The sequence below is a fragment of the Dermacentor variabilis genome, chromosome 8 (genome assembly GCF_050947875.1).
Source record: "Dermacentor variabilis isolate Ectoservices chromosome 8, ASM5094787v1, whole genome shotgun sequence".
NCBI lineage: Eukaryota > Metazoa > Arthropoda > Arachnida > Ixodida > Ixodidae > Dermacentor > Dermacentor variabilis.
The window spans coordinates 24,718,914-24,744,456 of NC_134575.1; the positions used below are offsets into that span (position 1 = coordinate 24,718,914).

A 25,543-nucleotide genomic window follows, 5' to 3' on the forward strand; every position below is an offset into this window, starting at 1 on the left:
TTGCCGTTTTGGTTGAGCAGTCATGCCAGTGGGACGTGCGCGGTGCACGCTTCGGTGGCTTGTGGAATGTGTACCGTCGGGGTAACCCGTGCATTGTGTGTCGAGCATTCATTGTCCTCACCGCCGCTCCTCTTGCTTCAGCGTCCCTTTGCGTGTGCACTGCTGCAGCGAACTGTAAAACAGCATTACAGTGTCCTTCTGGCTCTCATTCGCTTTTGCATTTGTGTGCAAGACGTTAGAGTGGCACTAAAAAGGCTGTGCAACAAATGAAATGAAGAATCGTGGGTGTAACATGAAGAGACGGGAAGATGGTGGTATCGATTAGAGAATGAACAGGTGTGTCCGATATTCGAGTCAAGTTTAAGACGACTGAATGGGTCTTGCCAGGTTGTGTAATGTTTAGAGCAGGTAAACCGGTGGTTTACTAGAGTGGGCACCAATAGGGAAGGTACATTTAGTTGAGGGTGGCAGAGGATGGGAAGATGTTAGGAAATTTGCAGGCACGCGCTCTAAGAAAAGTCTGCACCCTTCGGGGCTTCTCATTCCCAAACAATAATTGTCAACTGTCTTGTGTGCCTTTGTTTTCTTTAACGCAGTGTGCCTGATACTTCTAGGTCACAAATGGTATGCGAGTTATCAGCATAGCACTGCATTTGTGACAGTAAATTGGCGAACGCAGTTTTTTTTGTTTTCTGGAAATGAAATGCAAGCTAGACAGATGACAATTATTGTTTGGGGACTAGATATTTCCTAAAGAGAATAAATTTTTTTAGAGTGTAGGATGGGGTAAGTGGAAATCACTGCAAGTCCTTAGTCCTTCAGTGAATATAAAATAGGCTACTGCTGCTTATGATGATGATAATAAAATAGAGATGTTAACCTGGATTTGTAAACTGTCACTTTTGAGAGCCTGAAGTTCCAGCTCTAGCATGAATGGAGTCTGGGTAGGTTATAAAAAAAAATGCAAAAATGAAAGATGGGCTTGATGTTTCCACACTAGTTCTTCGTGACACTGAGATTTGGGCAGTGTCTACTCAGCAAATTGTCTATACTGGGTGTCCTACGTAACTTTAGCCAAACATATGCAAATGACACGAAGCTGGACAGAGCCAAGGCAATATTGTTTGCCGTCGAGATGCTCAGATTTCTTTTTGCATTCTGCCTAACTACATAATTAGTCTTAATTAATTAATCAATGTTTCAAATATTCTTATTTGATGAAAAGTGGCAGCGAGAAAATTGTAAAGCAACATGGAAAATTCCCGATACAGCTTTCTGTTGCTCAATACATGCTGCATTAGTGTTTTTTCCAAGCGTGAAAGAAGCCTGTGAATAGTACATGCAAAGGGCTTTGAGCAGCCAATCATGCAGTAACTTGCTTATTTATCAATAGTTTATAGATAAACAAGCATTACATTGCAATCTACAGGGGGGAAATAAAAACTCTGAACTAATGCATTCTGAGAACTTTTTCTGAATGAAAGTGACAAAAAATGTGCAGAAATGCTTCGAAACCTCTGAAGCAGTGCTCAGATGTTGCTCTTTAAAGGAAAACATCGTCCCTAATTGTGTCCTACCCTTTTCCATTACATTTGTCTCGAAAACAATATATCACCACACTAAACTAGCTTGATGTTGCTCATTGTCATCATAAAAATTTTGCGGAGTGCTGTAATTCGGATTGCTTTCTTTTCCGCATTAACACACTAGTGTGCATGATGCACACGCCCACCATGCATTGCACTGCAGAATCTGCATGCTTACAAACTTTACCATTCTTTTTTAGCTTTCAAACCTAAGTGCACTCAGCTATATGCAACATAACTCAGACGAATGAGGTTGTGCATCTTTTAAAGTGTTGCTTATTTTTAGTTCTCATCTCTTTGTGGAAAATAAAGCCTTCGTCAAAAAAGCATGGTCCCTAAATTTAGAATTCCCTCTGGTGTTTAAGATAGGCGTATACTATTTTGCTTCTATAGCATGCCCTGTAGTTTATTCCAGCCAGTATTTTGACGACAGATATTGGTGGCGGTGCAAATGTAATATGAACTAAACTGGCTGGGCGCTTATACCTTATACTTATCTTATACTTGGGTAGCCCAGTGGGTAATGGCACTGCACGGCCGATCTCGAGATCGTCCTTTTAATCCCAGTAATGGCGGCTGCATTTCGATAGGGGCGAAATGCAAAAACACCCACACACTTAGATTTAAGTGCGTGTTAAAGAATCCCAGGTGGTCAAAATTAACCTGGAGTCTGCCACTGCAGCTTGCTTCACAATGAGATTGTGGTCTTCTGCGTAAAACCGTAGAGTTTCATTTTAATTTAGCTCACAAACCTGAGAACCGTTTAGACACATTATTCATGATACCACATGAATAGAATGTTGGCATTATGACCGCAAAACTTCATTAACAACCGTTTACCACACGTGTATTGTGCATTATTCTTCTCAGCACTAAACGATTCATCTTTATGAAGTGCAGGAGGTAGACCGTGTTTAAGATGAACTTTCTCAAGCAACACTTACGAGTAAGTTGCAGCAGCTGTAGTGGCTTTCTTCTAAGCAGAACTTCTAATTTATGGGGTTCAGTAAACCGAAGAGCATAAGCGCTGTTGCGTACATCGCAGTGGAGGGGCTGGGGGAGAATTTCGACCACTTACTTACTGTTAACGTGTACCCAAAGCTTGATATGTGCGCATTTTTGCATTGTGCCTTCATTGGAATGCAGCCATCGTGGATAGCGGCGGCCATGCCCTCGACTGCACAATGCCACGTGCAGTGAACCACTGCATTGGCCAAAAGAACTTCTGATTAAGATCAGTGAATTGCCACGGTTCATTCAATCTTATCTGTAAGGGTGTTCACTATGCAAGCTTTTGTTCTTCGTTTCCAAAGCAGGACAATCGTCACGAAAGCAACAGTCCCCAATGAATAGGGTATTAATTAGCTCTAATATATGAAGAATATGAGGGATCACGGCGAAGAAATCACATAGAGATGGGGCACTGGTCACAGTGCTATCTTGCAGTAGTTAGCACTGTTCACTGCGTCCTTAGGCTATGTCCTCTGTTTGGGCTTTTCTCTTTTCCATAAGTTACCAACTAGTAGTTTGCATGTGTACGCTGCTGTTGTAAGAAATGTGAAGTTCGGTACAATGGAGCTTCATTTAGGGATGTCATTAAGCCTTCTTGCAAGTGAACTGCTTAAGAAAATAAATTTATTTTTTCTTGAAAAAGCCCTTGGATTTCATTGTATGTTTTCGCCGCATAGATTATAAAAAATATGGAAGATGATTTGTTGTGGTCACCATTGGAAATGTGTTGTGATGTGTCACCAAAGCGCTATGATAATTACAATGTACATTTCTTTCTGTGCAGATCGAGAGGACCAGTCAATCCTATGCACGTGAGTCTGAATGCATTTTTCTTAACATTGCTGTGTGTGGGTGCATGTGTGTGTGTGTGTGTGTGTGCGGGTGCATATGTGTGTGTAGGTGCATGTCTGTTGTGGGTGCATGTGCGTGCAGGTGCAGTCATGTGCATTAGGTGTTGTGTGCATGCATGTGTGTTGTGTGTGGGTACATGTGTATTGTGCATGTGTGCATGTGTTGCACATATGTGCATTTGGGTGCATGTGTGTGGTGGGTGTGGGTGTGTGCCTGCATGTGTGCGTCATAAGTCGGCAAACTTGCTCATGAGCCAAGACACTCTGACCCATGGGTCTGAGTAAGCCAAGCTTAGTAGAATTTTAGTGAGTCTGAATCTGAGTTAGTACAGCTGGATATAGTTTTGGCGAGTCTTAGTCTGAGTAAGACTTGAGCAAAAAATTTATTTTGTGAGCGAGTCTGAAAGAGTTCTAATTATTTTGCCGACCTATGGTGTGTGTGCATGTCTTTTTTTTTTCCCCTCTCTTTTCCACATAACTTGAGGCTTGTTTGTGAGCTTGGGATGACCTTTTGTAAAAGTTCATGTATGTCTAAGGCTCCACTCTTGTCATACATGGAAAGTGTGAAACTTACTCATCATTGACACTAAAACAGTTTCTAAATATTTTTATATGTTGCTGAGGAAATTGAGTAAACCTTGCAAAATTGTAAAGCAAGCTGTTAAGAAAAGGACTAGGGGTGTGGGAACATTTGAAACATTCACAATGGCGCGCTGACCAGTATTCTTTAGCCTGCATGAAGTGTTGTGTATGTAGGCTAGAATGACTACCTGGCTCTTTACAGAGATACCACACTTTTCAGGCTTGTCCCCTCATTGCCACCGTTTAGCAACTTTTAGCCTCCACAGAAAGCAAGTGGTTTGGACCCCTTAAAGGTGATTCATTGTGCAAAACACCACCATGAATACTTGATACAGCAATGGCACCATCTACCGCGACCATTTGAACTAGAGATAAAGGTGCCTTTTTTCGCTCTGCCATCACAGCAGACGGCACACATTTGTGATGTAATAATAGTGCTCAGTAGTACTGGAGCTGAGCTGTGCTTGTTCTGTCTTCAGGGGCGAGTCCGGCGCTGGCAAGACTGAGAACACGAAGAAAGTCATCCAGTACCTGGCATACGTTGCGTCTTCCAAGCCGCGGTCATCGACGTCATCCGCCATCCACTCGGTGAGGCTGTTATGCAACTCTGTTGGTACTAGAAGGCTCTAGTGTTAGAAGTTTTTTTTTAAAGCCTTTCCTACATTTTTTCTGGATGTCTGGCTGAAAATTTGTAAAGGCTACTACTACAAATTACTGTCCTGGAGGAGAGGTGTGGCACTAAGTGCGACCCCTTAATTGCATGGAGTTTGTGTCAGTCTTCAACAGGCACTGCGTGAGTACCTGTGAATAACTTCTGCTGGCAATATTGTCAGTTTCCTGTACTCATTTCAATAATTTGACTGAGAATGAGTTGTCAACTCTTTTTCTTTTTTTCTCTTGTCTATTTGTCCCCCAAGAAAGCATAAAATTTGTAATTGGGCACATGTGACAGGTATTGGCAGGCTGGTGCCTAGTCAACGTGTACTAATGGACATGCGAGACCTAGCCGAGTGGCAATGTTAAGATGTCAATATCTCGGATACTGTTGTCTATGGAGGTGTACTAGTCATATAGCTGATTCGAACTTTCAATTTTGCAATAGCTGCTGTTCAGTCGTTCTGCATTTGAAATGCCCCGCTTTCAGTCTGTTCATCCTTAGTGCTGTAGTAGTTCTTACTAGACGCCATACAAAAAAGAAAATTCGGGAAATGCATAGAAATCCCTGTATACTATCAACTGGGAAACATTGTTTACTGTCTTAAGTTTAGGTCTCACATTGTACGAAATACATGGTTCCTCTTTTTCTGCTGAGCAGATTTGGTAGGTATCAATACTGTCTAAATGTGCTTCCATGCTACAAATGCTGGTGAAAAGTAGTACCGGGTGTTTGTCTTACTTGTATGCAAGATCGTAACGTTGCGAGTGCCTCGACTACAGTGTTGACCATGTGTGTTCACACGCTCTCAAGGAGTCCGGCACCGTGCCTCACGTAAGTCTCGTGACTTGGCTGGTGGCGGCTGGTGGTGTGGTTGTGCGTGGTGAATGGTGTGCTGCTGTGCACGACTGTGGTGGTGCCTGGTGCATGGCGTAGTGCATCCCGGAGTTGTTGCGAAACGTCACCAGTTCCCTTTCCCTGCGGTTCTTGGCTTGGGTAGCATGCCTGCCCTCTTCACGGGTTCCTGTTCACTCTGGTACTCTAGGTTTGAAAAAGAAATGAAAAACGTCAAGTCATTCAGTGCCTTGGAGCAGAGACGTTCCCCCCTCCCCCGTCATTTCTTAAAATGCGATGGCATTATGCAGGGCACAGTGACCTTCATTCTTGGATTCGATATGAAATAAAGAAGGCCGATTCTGGAGGCATTGTACTCGAAAGTGTGAGCAGACCGATCATAACAATGATAGTGCGCTACAGTCGCCCAGGTTTATTAGTAGGAGGATGTGAGCATATCATGTTTTGTTTATGAAATGGCTTCAGACTCTTTAAAACATGGTGCGAGGCTTCAAACCCTTCAGTGTGCAACAAATCGTGAATTATTCAACCCTCTCACGAAATTATTGCGGTTCAGTCTATCCTACATTATGCATTATGGTTGGAGAAAACTTTGGTTTGCTTGAAATTGGAATCTTAGGTTCCGTCACACGATAATGTGATCTTACAATGAGCTCACCTGGAACATGAGTGAACATACTAGCAGCACATGCCATTGTTTGGGTAGCAAATTCTATAATTCAAAATTTGGCTCAAGAGGCGTCATCGAGATGAAGATATGCAAATAATGATAGAGAAACAAAAGCATTAGTAGAGTTTATGCTCAACTTGCTTTTACCAGACTTGACATTACATACATGCGACCAACTTTTTAACAGAAATTTCACTTTTGCAGAACTAATTCTCTCATAACTTGGTTGTGTCCATTATTAAGAGGAAATGGGAATCTGCTGCTTGTTCTAAGCTGAGAGCTCATCACTGATTGGCTAATTTAAGTCGACTTCCAACCTGTTTTTTTGCTTCCTACAACTTAAAAGCCCAAGCACCGGCTTCAAACTTTTGTAGACTGATGTAGGAACCTAGGTACGGGAGCACCAATTATCGGGTCACTTTTTTTCGTTCTAAAAGTTTGCTTGGTGGCAGCCACGAGCCAAAGCCTGGACCTGTGTACAAGTTTCTTGTAAGGAAGTGATATATCTTGCCACTAAGACGTGCAATAGCCTCTCAACTCTCGGAACGAGGAACTGAGCCTTCCCAGAGCCATACCTCTTGCAAGCCTGTCATAAAACTGGAGCCAACCTCCGCTGTTGTTTGAGCGACCTGCCTCAAGTAGCTGATAACTGCCACTCCAGTGTTGTGTGGCATTTCCCCCACAGCGGCAGCATTCATTGAGTGAACTTGTCTTTCTTTCTTTCCTTTTTGCACATACACACACAAAAAAAAAGAACCTTGTCTGCAGAGTACATAGAGGAGGCATTGAGCAATGTCTTTGCTCTCAAAAGGCGAGGAAAAGTGAGCAAGTTAGTCCAGTGGCGTTATGTCATTTAGGGAAAAATAAGAAGCAGCATTAAAAGGCATGCTAAAAACAAAATGAATTCGAGCTGCATTGGTACATTAAGCTTCTGCAATACCAAAAAAAACTACACTTGCCATGAAAGGATGCTTGATAGGCCGGAAAAAAAAGACTTAAACTAAGCATGGGTGGTGACACCTTCAAGTTCCTGCATCAGTTCGTCCTGACGTTATGGGTTTTGATGGCATCGGCTCAGCACTAGTTAATCTCTTTTTTTAATCAGTAAAGATGGACTATATTGTATTCTGAACAGCCAAAGACTAACCTTATCAGGTTATAACTTTTACTGTGCTACAATGGCCGAAGTACGAGAAAATGCTTTGAAATCCATGACGTTGCACAGAGATGCCGGCGTTGTGATTTCTGTGCAAAGTAAACAAAAGTAACTGCAAGTTGGGCCTTCATATTTTCTTGTAGTAACCAAGCTCTTACCGCAAGATTAATGAAAATAGTTATGGAGAATTATTTATCGGTCTAAACTGAATTTCTGTCCTTTAGCGTCCTTTTAAATGCCTGCACGTGAGACATAGAAGAGATCAAAGCCATTAAACTCGCAACTAAGAATGATCAAGAACAACCGCTACATATAAACTAACTGGTGCAATACTTTCGCTCTTAATGCTTACTTTGCAGAAAGTAGAAAAGTCACTGCAACAAGTGCAAATAACAGTAACCTCATACTGATTATTTGCAGCTTATATGTGAAACTTGTGCATTGTGATTCACTGGTGCATACTGCCATTCTTGTTCAACAATAAAAAAAGTGCTAAAAAGAAAGACTGACACTACTCCACTGGAACCACATTTGCTCATGGTTCATCACTAGAGTTAATGGTATGTGTATGTTTAGTACGTAAGTGGGTAGTGTTGCTCAATCCAAAATTTAATGTCATTCTCAGAGTGCACAAAGCTTTTTCTTGTCTCCTCGTTTATGTAGACAAGATGCAGGGGTATCTTGCACACCTATTCTTACGAAACCACTGTGCCCAGTGGGGAAGCCTGCTCTTGGGGCTTTTTCTTTTTTCTTGATTTTTGAATGTGCTGGTGAGACTACTCCGGTTATTGCGTGTTTTGGTGGGCTAAATTTAAGTAGGCACCTACTTTTCTTTTAAATCGCGGCGTTCTTGTGGCATTGAAAATTATTTCACATTTGTAGTTTGAAGGGTACTTGGCTGGCAAAACTGAAAACAGTGTGAAAAATAGTTGGTATGCTAGAACAAACGGCAATTTTTTGAACATGCAATTATGCAAAAATGAGAGCTTTAGGCCAAGTTTGACTGAATGTGTATTGCAGCAAACTTTTGGAAGCAATATTTCTCTCTCACACTTAAAAAAATGATTAATTTTAAAATATTTTTTATAGGCAATAGACCTCCATAATTAATAGTGGTGTCAGTCACAAGAGATACAGCATCTCTGAAATTCAGGAGTCGTAACATTTATGGCCATGAGAAAAAAAGAAAAAGCAAGAAAGCTACAGGATGTGTGAAAAAATGAGCACATGTATATATTAAACGGTAAAATGTTTCATCTGTGTATCTCATATTGAAGGAAATCTGCAATAAGAGTGAGGGCTTTCCCCAAATAATGCAATGGCCCTGTACGTGTGTGTCACAGGTAGTTTCCACATGCATGTCACTCGCGATGGCAAACTTGTTTGCACTGGTACCCGTCTGGAATTTTCTGGGTTGTTTCAGCATGACTCGGTGTCTGTGTAAGGCTGTGGCATTGTATGTTTTGCCTGCTGGAAACCTTATCAATGTCTCTGTTGGTGAGAGCTGAGTAACTTAAATTTCGCAGCTATGGTCGAGGTAACGGCACACAGCTCTTAAGAGAAGCAACTCGTAACATCGGGCGAGACTAGTCTTAGGACGATTTCATTACTGGATTACATGTTCCTTTGTAACTGCTCATCGTATTCAAAGGTATTCTGACAAATTGAAAATGCGCACAGCTATTCTGCAAGAAGTAAATAAAGTGTTAGTAAAAGCACACTGACTGGACTTTGAATGTGCCAAGCAAGCACTTGTTAATAATGACACTCTACAAGAAGTAAATAAAGTGTTAGGGAAAGTAGACTGACTGCATTTTGAACACGAGCACTTGTTAATGATGATGCTCCACTTCCACATTGGTTCGTGTTCCACGTAAGCGTGGCACTTGTTTTCTTGACGAAAGTGGCAACTGTAGATGTGCAGCAGCTGCAGTTGAGATTCATCCGTGTCGCGCTTAAATACTTCTTTAATGTACTAGTGACAATGTTTAAACTTCACGAAGTTGTTGAATGTTAGTCAAGTATAGCATAACAGAAGCCACAGAATCGCAGCTTGTTGCTTCGAGCCTCTAGGGAGCATCAAATGAAACTGATGAAACTGTTGCTATTTGTAATAGATCCGTAATCCTTCATCTACAATCAATTGGCCGCCGCATGTTGCTGTGGTTCGTTGAGAACCAAGGTTGAACTGAATCTCGCTATGAGTAGAAAACTGTAGCAGTGGCGTTTGCTTGAAAGTTGAACACAGTGCATCATTGCACGCTGTTCTTGTTATTGTCTGCGTATGTAAAGACAGTTGCCTGCGCTCATTGTTGTTGTAGAGAAAGGAAGCTTGTGCATTGCATTGGAAGAGTCACTTTCTTCGGTTTTGGCGCTTACGTGCATCGGTGTGCTGTTTGGGGAATCTAACCTCTCTTGACATGGCATGCCCTCAGCCCAAAACGCCCCTGTTGTAATCCTCTCCTCTGTCCTTGCTAACCACGTCTCTCTTGCTCGTCTCTTCCGCAGAACTATCAACCACCAGTGTTCAACATGGTAAGTTGCGCGGTTGATGGCGCATTTTGTATTTTTGCACACACGTCTTCCGCTTGTGCCTTTTAGAACTTGGTGCTGCAGCAGTATGTCTAGTAATAGCACAATGGCATTATTTTTTTTATTATTTGATTACATTGTTGGTCACGTTCACCATGACTGCGATTGGAAAGTGTTAGACCCTCCGTGGAAGCGTGTGACTTTCTCATTCAGCTTATTGGTATTCTGCAGAATTCCCTGAAGCCATGTATTCACTGAAGCAGTGAATTGACTTGCACAAAGAGCTGACTGGTGGCAATTTTCAGTGACTGAGCAAGAGGTGAACTGCTAGTTGCAAACATCACTTTGCTAGCTTAAGATTAAATTGGCTCTTTTTAGAGTTTTTTGTGCCCATTCTCTTTAATGCATTGCCTTCTCCACATTCCCTATTAGAATGCTGGAAATCGCTGTCACGTGGCAGAAGTGTTGCCTCGAGACCTTATTCAAAAGAAGCATGTGAAGGTAGCACAGTAAAAGGTTTGGCTTACTGCCCGTGAGTTTGGTAGAGGAGCTACCCATTGTCATAGATGCTTGGTAGAAAATGTATAATGCTGGGAAAGGCAAAGAAAAAAGAAACACATGCCCGTGTATGTGCCAAATTTAGTAACTCGCACATAAATGCAGCAAAGCTGTACGAGGGAGCTCTCACAGTCTTCCAAAGTCCTAGGGGTCTCGTTTACCACCGCCTGTAGTCTACCCAAGATTGCATAAATGCTTCACTATATCCAATGCAATTGCTTTGTTGTACCATGCTATTATAAACTTTATTTGACCTTCTACTCTGTTTCATGCAGTGCTATGAAGGCTGAACAGACTTCTCTCACAATTCGCATTCACACACACAAAAAAAGTGCGTCATGTAATTCGATGTAGTATTCTCATGCTTTACGTAGCTAAATATGACATGGAATTTATTACGAGGAAGGAGGCATGGTAGATCTGAACCTATTCACCACCAGACAAGCAGAGTGTGACGCGTTTCTGCGACTAGCTGCCACAACAGACTGTGTGCGGGGCTCGTGACCCAAACACGGTACCCAAATTTGAATAAATGGGGACAAGTGATGCGTGATTTGACGTAACCTGATAGGCACAATGTGCAGTTGTAATATACGCAATATTTATTCAGTAGAAAGTGTCGCAGTCAAATGCAGCTTCACTGCAAAACGTGCCGAGTAAGACTGCTACAATCGAACTGCTTGTGCGGCGTTGCCTGCCAAGCATGAAATCGAGTATATAGTAATGCTATACCCTCTGATATATCCTGCGCATGTTCCTGCGCACTGTGCCGGCTCTACAGTGTCGGCTCTGCCCTGTACAAACATATCTGTGCCCTCCTCAGTAGCAACCATGCTGGTGCACAAAAACCGTTGCAGAACTCCCTGGTACAGCTTTGCTGTAAAATACATAGAGAAGGCTGAACGGGTGAACTAGAGCAAGATGTTTCGCTCTGGTACTGCCGTTGCAGCGCCTCCCGCGTTTTTTGCAGCTGCCTTGGCTTTGTGCGTTGCTTCCATTTTGGAGGCTTTTATTGTCGCTGTTTTTCTCTTTGTCGCCTTGCGAACACGAGGACTGTCTGGCGGTGGGTATACATACTTGCAGCTTGCTGTCTGTGTTTCAAGCTCCACTGTCTGAAGGCCTTTTGAAGAAACAAAAAAGGCTGGCATGGTGTGCGACGTTCGTTTTGGCGTCCTTGTATACTTTTTATGTGTGTGTGTGTGTGCGTGTGTGTGTGGTGCTTGTCACAGAGTTGGCATGGTTGTCTGTTGTCACTGTGCTGTGCTTGTATGACCACGTACTATCGAAAAAAAAATTGTCGCTGTGGCAGTATTGTACGACTGCTGTAAAGTAGGTGGCACTGAATGAGCTCCTGCTACCTGTACATCTTTCTCAGCCAGCAGGTGCGCATGCTAGTTTGTTTGTGGACTGTGTGAGCATAAACCAGGACAAGCCCTTTTTGAAAGCAGTTTGAAAACATTACTAAGTTAACATTCCCTTGCAAGCTTAGCAAGGTGCAATTTGGAGCTGGTTGGTATTCCACCATACTGATGAAATTTCAACACACGGCAGAAAACTATAGATGCAGAAAGTGTAACTTCAAACTGAGTCTACCATTTAAGGGTGCACTCGTATAGTATTTGGCCACCAAATGTAGTTGAATTATAGCATGATGTCATGCGGACTATACATTAATGCAAAGATATCAGTCCCTTGTTTATATGCATACTATAGGCCGTTTTTCTTTTCTCTCTAGATGGGTTTCAGGTTTGTTGGCTTTACACTGGCTAGGTGTTCCCTTTAAACAGTTAAGTGCACTATACGTGCTGCTCATTCATTGATGCGGTATCAAAAAGAAACAACAGACAAAACGAACAGAAGGTGACAAACATGTCAAAAGTGCACAAAAATGATATTGTATCTGATAGTTATGGCATTGCAATGTTAAGAGGCAAAAAGATTGTGGTGTAGACTAGAGAGCAAATGGTGGTGGCAGCCACTATTCTAGTTAAGGTCATGAGGAAAAAATTGAGCTGTGCAGGCTATGTAATGCATAGAATAGATAACCGTTGGTCTTTAGAGCTGCGGAATTTGTGCCAAGAAAAGGGAATTGCAGTCGAGGACAGCGGAGAATTAGGGGTTGTGATGAAACTTCCAGGCATAGGATAGTCAGCTGACACAAAGAAAGATCACCGCAGGAGGTCCTGCAGTGGACATAAAATAGCCGTCGATGGTAATAGAATGGTGCTGTATAACAAATATCTACTGAAAGTTAATGTTTGTCTTGTCCTTCTGTGTCTGTTTTTCTCTCCTCTCTTTATTTTGCACTACAAGTTTGGTAATGTCTTGCAAGAAGGAAAATGCACGAATTATGCAATAGAGTAGACGTAAAACACTGTAGCACCGTCTTTTTTATTTGTTTGAGGTTCTTAAGTACCTGGGACTCTTGATGGCTTAAATTGGCATTAACAGAAATGAATGGCTTGGCTTTTAGAGCCCGCGTGATCTGACATTATATATTGCAAGCTGCTCCAGACATAACAGGCTCAGCCACTCTTTATGCAGTGCCTCGTTAACAGTAGCCTAGTTTGCTACTAGGCTACTGTTAACGTAGTGCGCATCCGGTCTTGCTGTTGCGTTCCACTGGTATATGCAGTTGTATAAAGTAGTTAGTGGCGGATCACTTGACGTCTTTCTAAGAGCACATCCGTTGCCGGCTGCCTGCTCCTTGTAAACAGTTTGTGCGGCAGGATAAACAGTTTATATGGAGCGTGCAGCGGAAGCGCTTCCATTCTAAGCGAGGACTTGCACAGGCAAGCTTAGGTGAGCTGCAGTCTTGTTGACAAGATGTTAAGGGATGTGACCAGGATGTCTATATAATTGAAGGTTTGCCTGTAGTCGCTTACCAATTCCGTTTCCACTTATCACATTTCCTGCTCGCGTACGCTCTGTTTTTTGTGCCCGGAGACCATTTTCTCGTCTGGCAAGCTTGTGTAGCTTTTATCCGCGTGTTTGCTTATGTTGCTTTATTGCATTCAAAAAAAATTTTTCTGCAAAGTTAGTGTGTGGTGATTTCTGAGGTTATTTCACATGTCATACTGCATATCTTGTATTTTTATAGAGCTCATGTGCAAAGGTGGTACTTTTAGGCTTTGTCAAGTTTAGGCATGATATAAATCGCTTGACAGAATACCGGGCACAGGATTATTGCTCCTTCAGCAAATCTGTCCAGTGTTGGGCATTCTTTTTTTTTTTTTTTTTTTGTAGTGTACTGCCCACTGGCACTAAGGTATTTAGTAACTGCAGCCCTTTCTCGGGCCTATGTTTTTAATATTTGCGTCTTGGTGTCTATTTGTTGCATTTGTTTTTTCATCTTTGGTGCTCAGTGTGTTTGTGAAGTGTTATCTGTCCTGCTGCCTGTGGTATCTGGTGCATTTGGTAAATGAGCCGGTGCTGACGATTGTTGGGTCCTTGCGCTGTCCCAGCTTGCGAAATGTATTCCCGTTGTGCTGCTTGTCATACTGGAGGCGCGTCACTGCTCCTTTCGTTAGGGTGACGTTTTTTGCGTCGTCTGCAATCTTGCAGGGCGAACTCGAGCAACAGCTGCTTCAAGCAAACCCGATACTCGAGGCCTTCGGAAATGCCAAGACAGTCAAGAACGACAACTCTTCCAGATTCGTGAGTGCTTTCCTGTTCCCTAATTTTTGTTGTTGTTGTTGCTTCTATTGACGTTTACAATGTGGGCGATAAAGGAGAAAAAGACTGACAGGAATTGACTGTCAGTTTGTTCTCCTTTATAATGTGCATCCTCAACTCCGATAAAAGCATGAAACGACTAGCCCAGAAAACAAGCAGGGTTTTGTGGTTGTTTTCATTTATATTTATAGATACGTGAGCACAGAAATCTATAGTACTCTGGCGATCTATGGACTCGTAACTTGTGGCTTAGTGGGGCTATTTAAACTTAAGGAGGTGCAAAATAGCCACAGGCTGTATTTGAAAACAGATTTTCGCAGGAGACTCAAGTAGCTGAAGTTGAAGTTCAAGATTAGTTCTGTAAGAAGCTGTTGCCTTCGAAGGGTGACGAGGCACGTTTGGCAGTACGAACTTGCTGCTAAGAAAAAAAATTTTTAAACAGAAATTTTTTTGGCAATGCAATCCACTGCCTCGCGAATGCAGCATAACTAAACATTACTTCTTGTTAAATTGCTCTATAAATAGGGATAGCTAGAGAAGAGAAAAAAAAAAAATGGAGACAATGTCTTACTAATGGCCGACATGTACATTAACAGTTGCTACATAGCGCACTGTATAATCTACTATGTTTATACCTCGTGCAATGCTCATCTAAACCGTTGTACCATTGTGTAGCACAATTCACTAAATTGCAAGAGCAAATAGGGGTAGCTGATATTCTAGTTTATGTTTAGAGGTAAAAAATTGAGTCGAGCAGGCCATGTAATGCGTAGGGCAGATAACTGGTTGGTCTATTAGAGTTACAGAAAGGGTGCCATGGGAAGGGAAGTGCAGTCGAGGATGGCAGAGAAATAGGTGTGATGAAAATAGGAAGTTTGCAGGCATAGGATGGAATTGACTGGTGCAAGGCAGAGGTAATTGGAGATCACTGGAAGAGTCGATCCTTGGTCCTGCAGTAGACATTATTAGTCTGGTAATGATGATTAAAGAAATGTACACTTCTTTTTAAGGATAGTGGAAACTTGCCCAGAATTTGTGCCACAGGACTATGTGAAGGTGCCGAAAGTGCCTGGAAGTGAAAGGGTTGCGAAACGTTTCGATTAGTGACGTATTCGACTTTGGTGGGGATGTTACTAAGGTCGTGAAAAAGACTACTTTAAAGCTGCTTTTTGAGGGCGAGGAGGTCACTAGCATGAATCTTACTTTATAACCATTTGAGCCCGCTTGTGCTGGTTGGCTTAGCTGCTGTCTTATGCTACCTTTGAAGCTTGGGAGAACATGCAAAAAATTGTTAGTTGAATATGCCATAAGTTTCTTTTAGGCTGTAAGCACTTTCGCTTATGCGGTGCACTTTGTTGCATTGCCACGTTGTATACCAAGGTCAATACTTTGACCGTTGGCTTTGACTGTGACTGTTGAAATATACAAAAGCTACAGGTAAACAAAAAAGGGAAGCATCACCCTTAGTGAGCTTACCTTCATGTGTGACTTGCCTTCACATGTCACTTTTCTTCCCACTATTTGTTGTCTCTCATTCTTTTCTGATAAAGACAAGGCTATTTGTCGATGTGCTCGTACTCGGCCATGCGCAGCTCTGCTTCTCGTTCTTTTCTAGTTCTGCATTGTGAGGATTTTTTCACGAGTTTGAGCTTTTCTCAAAGTAACTGCAATCCTTTGTTTGTATGTCTGCTAATTTTATTTTATAACACTTACATCTTTTACTTTTGCAGGGCAAGTTTATTAGGATAAACTTTGATGCATCTGGATTCATTGCTGGTGCCAACATTGAGACCTGTATCCTTTTTCTGAACTTGAGAAAACTGATGCATTTAATGTGTCTTTTTCTCATTTTAATGCGAGCCATACTCGATTTCTAGGCTATGAACAGATTTTGTTTGGGCCTGTGTGTGTCTAGGATACGTGCCCAAGCATTCTGTATATGAATGCTCATAGTAACATATCTTACTGTAACAAGATTCCTCTTCACATTCTGATCCGAAGGTTGTCAAACGTTAATCATCAGGAGCATCCTGCAAAGCCTGAACAAACTTGAATATAGGCATGCCTGGAATTATTGCCGAGTGCTTGTCGTACTGAAGTTCATTTGCAAACCATGTGGTTTGCAAACAAGGTCATGCTTATTTCTACTCATCCGTTTGAATATATTGCTCGTAGTTCATCTTGAATTGTTGTGATGGGCTGCTAGCTTGCTTGGCACACGATTTCGTTCTTGACACTCGCAACCCTCAGACCTGCTGGAAAAGTCGCGTGCCATCCGGCAAGCAAGAGACGAGCGGTGTTTCCATGTGTTCTATCAGCTTCTGCACGGAGCCACGCCCGAGCAAAAGAGTGAGTTTCGCATCTTTTGCACCTTCCTCCTGTATACAGTCCGCTGAACAAGACTTTCAAAGCTGTACAGGAGTTGTCGTCAGTGCCCAAAAGTTTGTGGGTTGTGGATTTAGCGAAGAAAGCTGTACTTCTGCTCATTTCTAACCCAGGGCCAGTGAAATAGTGCAGCGCTTTGTTGGCTGCACATGCTAGCTCACGTTGCACATCTATAAATTCCAGGGTGCAGAAATATTCAGGCTTTTCAGAGATTGCACACCCCATTTACTTTTGACTCTAGCCGTGCATCAACAGCTGTGTGTTACAGACTTAGCTGCTTGAAGAAGCTTCTGTCGACTTGGGGCACTAGTGAGTCCTGCTGCTAATGAGTTTCAAGGGAGTTCCAGCATGCTCTTGCATATAAGCTTAGTGGGCACTGTGTGATCGCAGATTCTCGGAAAGCTGCAATGGTTCCAGTTGTCATTACTGTCAGCATGTTGACTAAGCCTGAGAAATTCAAAAATACAGCTGGGCCGTGCTCAGCACTGAAATTTTTAATTCGTGCAAACCTGAAAAAAGAGTAAGAGAAGTACATGAGCGGCAATGTGAGGCAGGCTTCATTGTCGTCATGCTCTACCTTTTCTGGCTCTTGCGTACAGAGGAGTACCTGCTGGAGGACGCCAAGAGCTACACGTTCCTGACCCATGGTCACGTGCCTGTTCCGGGAGTGGACGACGCTCAAGAATTCCGCAATACAGTCAAAGCCATGACAATCATGGGACTCAACCAGGAGGACCTCAACTGTGAGTGCTATTATCATTGCTTCAGGGACCTTCTCCCTTCATTGGCCAAGAGTTTGTGAATTCTTGGCTTATGCGAGTGCTCTCCCATAGACCAGAACCAGTTACCTTTGCACACCTTTTTATATATATAGCAAGCGCACTTAATCACAACCCCAGTCACTGGCTGTCGACACACCTTGCACTGGGCTTCCAATTTGATGACTGGGCTGCTGACAACAAAGCCATGTCGCACGAACAGTGGTGGCAAGCACGCAGTAAGAACAGGCTGAGTGTTATCGTGACTGTTCTTTCGTTCTTTCTGCCAGTTCCCACAGTCCTCCCCTTAAGATGGCTGCTCCTCGCCCCCCCCCCCCCACCTCCCCCAGAAGTGCTGCAAATTCACGTCTCTATAGCACTTGTCCTGCCTTGTCCTACACCGGAGAGGAGGTACTAAGTTTGCGTGACACAATTTTTATGCCACCTTCTAGGTTTCTTGAGGCTTGCGCTTGCACACTCATAGTGCTGAGTATGGCTTCGAGCACCCAATGATTGAGCTCGTATATGCATAGAAGGATGTTCACTGGGTCTTGGTGAGTGCACAGTCCAACCGAGAACCCTTGTGGCCTGTCATGTGCACCAGTTTGTGCACAAGCTAATGTCAGTGTGAAACTTCTTTATTGGACTTGTCAAGAAACTTGTCAGCTATGCTCTGTCTCACCTACTCTTTGCAGTGCAGTGTGTCATATTTATGGTGAATTTTTTTGCTAGATGGCACCCTGTACGGCCCCTCATCTGCATAAAGTTCCGCCACTAACGAATGAAGGATAGCCTTAGTACGGCTAATTCTAGGATGCGCTTCCTTGAAGTGGAGTGCTGCTCCGGGTTCCTGAGCCCAGAGTACCAACACATTGAAGGCTAAGGCTTGCACCAGCCAGTCAGTCTCAAAAGCCAGCGGTGTGTTCAAAAGAAAGGAAGAGGAGGAAGGGGGAGGGGTGTGGCTCAACCATTGTGCTCCACTAATCCTTCCATAATGAAGCATTCATTCAGTTGACGTTGTGCGGAGGGCCATCAGTGGTGTATAGTCGACCGATTTCCTAACAGTACCGCGGGAGCGTTGAATAGCCGGCCAGTGAGCACCTCCTAATAGTGCTAAGCGACCAGATAAGCAGGAATTTGTTCATCTCTTGCTGGTCTCTCTTGCTTGCTGATTGCGTTGCTTCACGCTGTTGGAAGCCGTTTACCAGATAGCCAGTTGACGCTCGTGCGGTACTGTTAAAGAATCGGTACAGGGAGGAACTGTACAGGGGAGGAAGTCTTCGCTAAGTATGGACAGCTGGGCTAGTTGGTTATGATCAGCATTGTGAAACATAGTTCCAGCGCACAATTGAACAAGGACGAGGAGAGAAAGACAACGTTCGGAAAGCTGCAATGCTGACACGAACGCCGACAACGCCGGCGTTCGTGTTGTCTTTCTCTCCTCGTCCTTGTTCAATTGTGCGCTGGAACTATGTTTCACAATGCTAATCATAACCAACTAGCCCAGCTGTCCATACTTAGCGATATACTTTCTAGTACATTGGGCCCTTTCCCCCCTACTCCTTTATGTGCAAACCCTTCCTCGACCCTTGTCAACCTTTTAGCAGTGACCACATGCCGTGCAAGAGAGCTCACGTTTGCTCTGGACCACCGTCTTGTCCTAAACCGGCGTTCGTGTTGTCTTTCTCTCCTCGTTTTTGTTCAATTGTGCGCTGGAACTATGTTTCACGAGGAAGTCTTCTTCTGTTCTTCTTTTCTGGTTGACTGATATGACCTGTGGGTTTCTGTTGTACTGAATGGAATTGGGGAGATGGAGTACTTGTTCATGTTTGCAGGGTTAACACCAGCAAGAACACTCCCAAAGGGGAGAGTGCGAGTGAGACAGTGCGACTACAGGATATACTAGTACTTCTGACATTTTCCAGTACACTTTCTCTGTCTTGCCTAGTTCAATGCTGTCCCTCATGCTGATTCTCTATGCAGCCATGGACGCAAACAATTGCCTGCAGTTGAAAGGTGACGTGTTTCTTGTGGCTGTTACTGAACTGTTGTGTGTTGTCATGTTGCCGCAGGCATATTCCGGGTGGTGTCGGCGGTGCTTCTCTTCGGCAACATGGAGTTTCGGCAGGAGCGCAACTCGGACCAGGCAACATTGCCGGACAACACGGTGGCGCAGAAAGTGAGCCACTTGCTGGGCCTCAACGTGACAGAGATGACCAAGGCCTTCCTGCGGCCCAGGCTCAAGGTGGGCCGCGACCACGTCACTAAGGCACAGACAAAGGAACAGGTGAGTGTGTCAGGTGCGCAGTTGCACCTGGAGCGGTCCAGATTGATTGGCAAGGTTTGGCATCTTAGAGCAACATGTGAACTCGACATGGAGGGCTCAGGATTAATTTTGGCTATGTGAGGTTCATTTAAAGTACACCCAAAGCCTGGTAAACAATTGCCTTTGCTGTTGGAATGCCACTGCTATCAGCGACTGCTATCAATGACTGCTATCAACGACCTCCTCATACTCAGCTGCAGAATGTCGTAGCCATTTTGTCGTCATGGCAAGTTGCAGTTCATGGACTACTACCTTTATATCACGGGCAGAAAAAAAAACCCCGCTTGCTGACACAAATGCTGTTTGTGAACCTTATAAGCAATCACGGTGGCTTAGTGCCACCACCTTGTGCTGCCGAGCGCATGGTTTTGCGGGTGCAAGTCATGACCGCAGCTGCCACTTACTTTGGGGCGAAAATGATGACTGTGTAACGAAGATCAATAACCTGCAGCTGTTTGGAATGAATCTGGAGCCTTTCAATGCAGCCGTCTCATTGTCCGAGTCGCTTGACAACTCTCCCGAATTTTTCGTAATGTGTATGTATAGGGCCTGTTCTAAGATTTTACGAATGTTTCTTCAAGTGTTACAAAAGATACATAGTGCCTGCAAAAAAAAAAAAAAAGTTTGAAAGGTGTTGAATAAAGAGGTGGCGCATAATACATGTGCTGTTCTCATGGACTTTGAGATTGAGCGTTTATGCTTTGAGCAAGTTCCTTCCGACGTTCCTGAAAGTGGCAAAATTGGCAACAGCAATATTGCCGAAAAAAGCCACAGTTGTCTAAATATGATGCATTGCTTTTCGTTCTCTGCTGTTTTTAGCTTCTGCCTAAATAAAGTGCTTATGTATCCCATAAAAAAAAGTGTGCTTGGAATAAACTGTAAAAAAAAAAAATTCATGCTAGCCTCCTCCCCCCCCTTCCCCCTCTCGCCTTTGTTATGACCGTGACTTGTTTGTGAATTTTAACGTTAGCAGGTGTGTCGAGTACGGTTTGACGACAAAAATTGAACCCATCTCTGTAAATTAATAAGCGAAACGCAAGTTAGCTAGTGAGAAAGTAAAGTTCCTCGCAGGATCAATGCTGAAGGAAAATTTGTGCGTTCAAATCGTGAGAACCTTCCTCTGCTGTAGGCTAGTCGTGAGCTTGTGAAGCTTATTAGTAGCTTGCTGTGCCAATACAGTTAGTGATAGAGCATTCCTACTATCGAAAAGCAGTGCATGCAATCTCTCATTTAAGTCCATGAACACCACAGCTGAGTAGACTGCATAGCTCATGCAGTCTACTCAGCAGTGAACTAACTGGTTTGTACACGCGCTGTGGCTGTTCTTCCATTTCGCACTTTAATTGAACCCACATCCATTTCCTTTCCCGCAGGTGGAGTTTGCCGTCGAGGCGATTGCCAAGGCGTGCTACGAGCGCATGTTCCGCTGGCTGGTCAACCGCATCAACCGGTCGCTGGACCGCACCAAGCGCCAGGGCGCCTCCTTCATCGGCATCCTCGACATTGCTGGTTTCGAGATCTTTGAGCTCAACTCGTTCGAGCAGCTCTGCATCAACTACACCAACGAGAAGCTGCAGCAGTTGTTCAACCACACCATGTTCGTGCTGGAGCAGGAGGAGTACCGGCGCGAGGGCATTGAGTGGAAGTTCATCGACTTCGGGCTCGACCTGCAGCCCACCATTGACCTGATCGAGAAGCCCATGGGCATCCTGGCCCTGCTCGACGAGGAGTGCATGTTCCCCAAGGCGACGGACAAAACCTTCACTGAGAAGCTGGTCACCTCCCACAACCAGCACCCCAAGTTCATCAAGTCGGACTTCCGTGGCACGGCCGACTTTAGCATTCTCCACTACGCGGGCAAGGTGGGTAGATTGTTTTGCCCAGCAGGGGTGGCGTTACTCATGTGATCGCTTTTCAGGGGTAAAATCGCTTTCGGGGACGTGTCCAGTGCCAATTCACTTTTGTGACTTGACACTGGACGTGTCGGTGTATACGGCCCTGCAGCATTCCTGGCGCTATGCCAAGCTTCTTATCTTCTTGCAGGGCCAAAAATGCTGTCAGTCGCATACTTTGACTTGTCCATTGCCAAGCCACGCGAAATTTGCCGAAAGTGATCGTACCTCAGAAAGTGATCACTCGAGAATACCACCCCAGGGAGAGAGGAATTGCGCTCCATATGATCTTTTGTAACTGCATATTTGTTGAAGCTATGCAAAGAAAAAAGTAAGTTGAGCTGTATAAGTCGATTCACCTTCTGCAGTGCTAAACAGAGCCGCTCTTGCCTAGAGAGGAGGCTGGGTACGCTGGAAGAGACGCAAAAACTAAAGACGAGTGGCGACGGCCACCTTGTAGTTCTTGAATAAGCTCATCGTGTTCTTTTGGATTTGCAAACATTGTGTCTCCGCCACTTTCTCAACTCTTTTCAATCTCCTACTTTGTGTACTATTTCGGACCATGGTCTGACGTGTCTGTGGTTCGACCCTTCAGAATGCTAGGATTTGTGTACTTCTTTTTCAACAACCTTTAGGACTTGAACTATGTACAATTCCTTTTCTATATTGACATGAAACGAGAACAGAGAAGGATGCCTGCTGCTACTGTCCCATACTACAGGACATATCCCAGACTTGCAGTTATAGCTTCTCCGCGAAGTCCAAGTTTGAAGGGTGGCGGCACAGTCGTCCGTGAACTGCGAAGGGCAGCACGTCTGAGATGGTGCATTGCCATTGCAGGTGGACTACCTGGCAAACCAGTGGCTGATGAAGAACATGGATCCACTCAACGAAAACGTTGTCTCCTTGCTGCAGAGCGCGCAGGATCCTTTCATTGTACAGATCTGGAAGGACGGTAGGCACTGTTTACGATTGTCTAGATCACGCTGCAGCGTCGCATCTGGCCGACATAAACTGCTGCGTGTAGGATCGTGCACCAGAAGGACGGGCGACAGGAGTGATGTATAAGTTACACTAGACCTTTCCTGGCCACGTCCTTTGCCAACGCTTCTTGCGTAGCGATTTCTGTTGGCTGACGTGAAAAGGTCCTGGACAGAATGGCATTGGTGTGTTTGTAATGGAAGCTCATGCTAGTCTTTCGGAGAAGCGTGTAAATTGTACGTGTCGCCAGACACGTCACATTGCTCGAATCAAAATTGGTTTAGTGGTCGTTTTACTTGGAAGATTAGACATAGAGAAAACACGCACACGCGAGTGGGGCACGCAGAATGGTAAATTTGCACTGAATCCTTCAAGTACAAAGTAGCGCAGCAGCTCGTCTAAGTTAGTGCTGGTGTTTACTGGAATATGTAAGGTTGCCCAGCAAGTCGTCGTATCATGGCAGCGACTTCATTTACAGCAGTAGTCACAGAGGCTTTCGTGGTTTCAGCCTTTGTTGGTTTGTGCTTAGGGGTAGTGTTCCCTGAAACTTATCCGGTGAAATGCAGAATCATGCTATATGTGCGGCTGGAGCTTTGGCCTGACAATGTTTTCCCTATGTTCAGTGTAAGTGGGTGGAGTGCACTCCTTTGTGCAAGCAGGTCAATTAATACCGTCTGCATAGAACAGCCTCATAGGAACAAACTTTGCAGGAACTTTGGCTGTGGACCGGTTTCGAAAAGTACTCTAGCGATTCACCTTTGTTAGGGCCAAACACGCCACCTTTCCTTGCGAAATCACGTCCTCCCCCTTTTATTTTTCTGCGGGCTACCGCAAGGCTGTGCTTGCTGAAAAACCACTGAACCATTTTAACTGCGAATGCCAAAAAGGGCTTCAACAAACCTCTATACAGAGGCAGAGTGACGCACCGACAGTATTAATAGGTCGTTGCTTTGAAGTTCTGAGTGTTGGACTGTGTAATGAAGGCACGCATGGGGTCCACTGAGCACACACACACACAAAACTAGTGTTTGTTTTATAGTTCCCAGTTTTATGTTCCTTTCTTTTTTTGTGTCAATTTGCTCTTAACTGCCGATGACAGGTCAACTCATGACAGTGTGCGTCCTCTGGTGCCAATGAGGAGTTAAATTGTGTCGAGCTGTCTGCAAGTATTAGAACTGTTTAATGTCATTAAAGAAACGCACATTGGCACAAGGGTGTTTTTTAAAGCATCCATGTTGTATCCTTTTATTAGGCAGCCAAAAACTACCTATCTTCAGTTGCAACCAGAAAAACTGGGTTTAAAAGTGACACCAATGTCACGGGCTGCATGTGCCGTTGTGAAACAAGCTGTAGTTTTTTTGACCAGTGACTATGGTTGCTAGACGACCAATGCGATGATTTTGATCTTAAAGAATCATCAAGCAGTAGTATCGCAGATGAGAAGTCAGACCACGCGGCCATAACCCTGAACTGGGTTTGTCTCCACCAAAACAATCTCTCCTGCACCTCTAAGGTTCACATCCACTGGATTGCATGTATGCTGTGTGGCCAAGATGTCTTTCTGCAACTTCTGGTTTCTTTCTCTTTCTTTCATTCCTTCTTTCTTTGTTTTCTTTTCCCCATATATCTGCAGTAAAGGTTGCACAGTCTTGTAATTTTGACACAGTAAATAATACACAATGTCTTGCTATTTCTTTTTGGGCAAGAGCTGTAAAAATGCTATAGGCATTACTTGAATCAAATTTATTTAGCTATAGATGGCCGAAAGTACGAAAATCTAAAAGAATCCTAATTTTCGATCAATTTTTCAAAACGTTTCATGGCAGTTAAAGGGCCAATGTTTTGCATCCACCCATGGAGCCTTTAGTTCTTACTTGCATGTATGCACAAGAAAAAAAAAGAAGCAAAAGATGCTTTTTGTGTCTAACAAAGAATTCTGCACCCACAGTTTTTCAACATATGCACCCATTTTCTTGCACAAAGCCATGTGTGATGCATCACGGGGGAAAAAAAAAATTAGGGCCTAACAGCTGCCGCAGTGCATTGTCTCGCTTCTCATATTCATGACTAATACCGGTGTCACATGGCCACTTTCGATCAGGATCGAGTTTGATCCACAGTGAAGTGCTTGACCGTGATTGGCTCCCTCCCGTAGCTTGTGCAAAGGGGCTAATGGCGACCGAGAAATTCAATCGCGGTCGAGCCCGATCGTGACCGGAACTGCACCGTGCGACACCCGTACAAAGTACAGTCTCTAACTGTACTTCTTTTTGCCCTCCCCGTGTTTTGCTGCCTGGCATGCCAATACCTTCGTCGCCACCACCACCACCAACACCTTCGCCGTGCACGCATGCCTCGGTGTGTCCCCTGTCGTTGTTGTGCGTGTCGGTCGGTGAGAGCAGCGGAAATCGTAGGCATGGGCACCGCCACCATGGGCGACACCCAGTTCGGCGCCCGCACCCGCAAGGGCATGTTCCGCACCGTGAGCCAGCTCTACAAGGACCAGCTGGCGCGGCTTATGGTGACCCTGCGCAACACCAACCCCAACTTCGTTCGCTGCATTATCCCCAACCACGAGAAGAAGGTGAGCGGTGAATTCGGGCAGCTCTCGCTCATGCAATTCTTTTTTGCTAACGGTAATGGCCTGGTAAACAGTTTGAGCATCCGTAACATGGGCAGTCTGGGCGTCGCACCCCAACGCAAATTTAAATTGTTCTCACGAGCAGGCTGAGAGAGATGAGATTTGGCACAGAAAAATCAGAGCTGAAGGGGAGATTAGCAAAGTTCAAGGTTGGAGGTAATTAGCATAGTTAATCATTTGATAAAGAAGTGGGCTAGTAAGTCTAGCAGGCACCAGACTGCAGCAGTTTGTATGGCCAATCTTGTGCAAGTAATGACAACTGAATCTTGGCTAAGGCATTCTGCACGAAATAACAGCTGTGGAAGCTAATACGTTTCTAATGTTCAAAATTCCTACAACAAGAAGCAGCTATGCATGTTTAGATGCAGCTATGCACTGCATCTAAACATACTTGCATCAATGCGGTTACAATACACCATGTGCCACCAT

General features: G+C 44.2%; 1 protein-coding gene across 4 annotated transcripts in view; it reads left to right on the forward strand.

The window, feature by feature from the left end:
• Positions 1–25,543, forward strand: part of zip (myosin heavy chain 10) — a 107,738-nt gene that overhangs the window by 51,290 nt on the left and 30,905 nt on the right. Inside the window, exons 3-14 of one of the 4 annotated variants that reach the window (XM_075701429.1) lie at positions 3,382–3,409; positions 4,510–4,618; positions 5,499–5,519; positions 9,875–9,901; positions 14,021–14,113; positions 15,862–15,925; positions 16,382–16,480; positions 17,116–17,259; positions 19,347–19,561; positions 20,974–21,462; positions 22,333–22,447; positions 24,876–25,057. In XM_075701429.1, coding sequence (XP_075557544.1) covers positions 3,382–3,409; positions 4,510–4,618; positions 5,499–5,519; positions 9,875–9,901; positions 14,021–14,113; positions 15,862–15,925; positions 16,382–16,480; positions 17,116–17,259; positions 19,347–19,561; positions 20,974–21,462; positions 22,333–22,447; positions 24,876–25,057 — 1,586 coding nt within the window. The remainder of the gene's footprint in view (positions 1–3,381; positions 3,410–4,509; positions 4,619–5,498; positions 5,520–9,874; positions 9,902–14,020; positions 14,114–15,861; positions 15,926–16,381; positions 16,481–17,115; positions 17,260–19,346; positions 19,562–20,973; positions 21,463–22,332; positions 22,448–24,875; positions 25,058–25,543) is intronic. The other 3 variants (XM_075701430.1, XM_075701431.1, XM_075701432.1) reach the window with 3 other exon arrangements.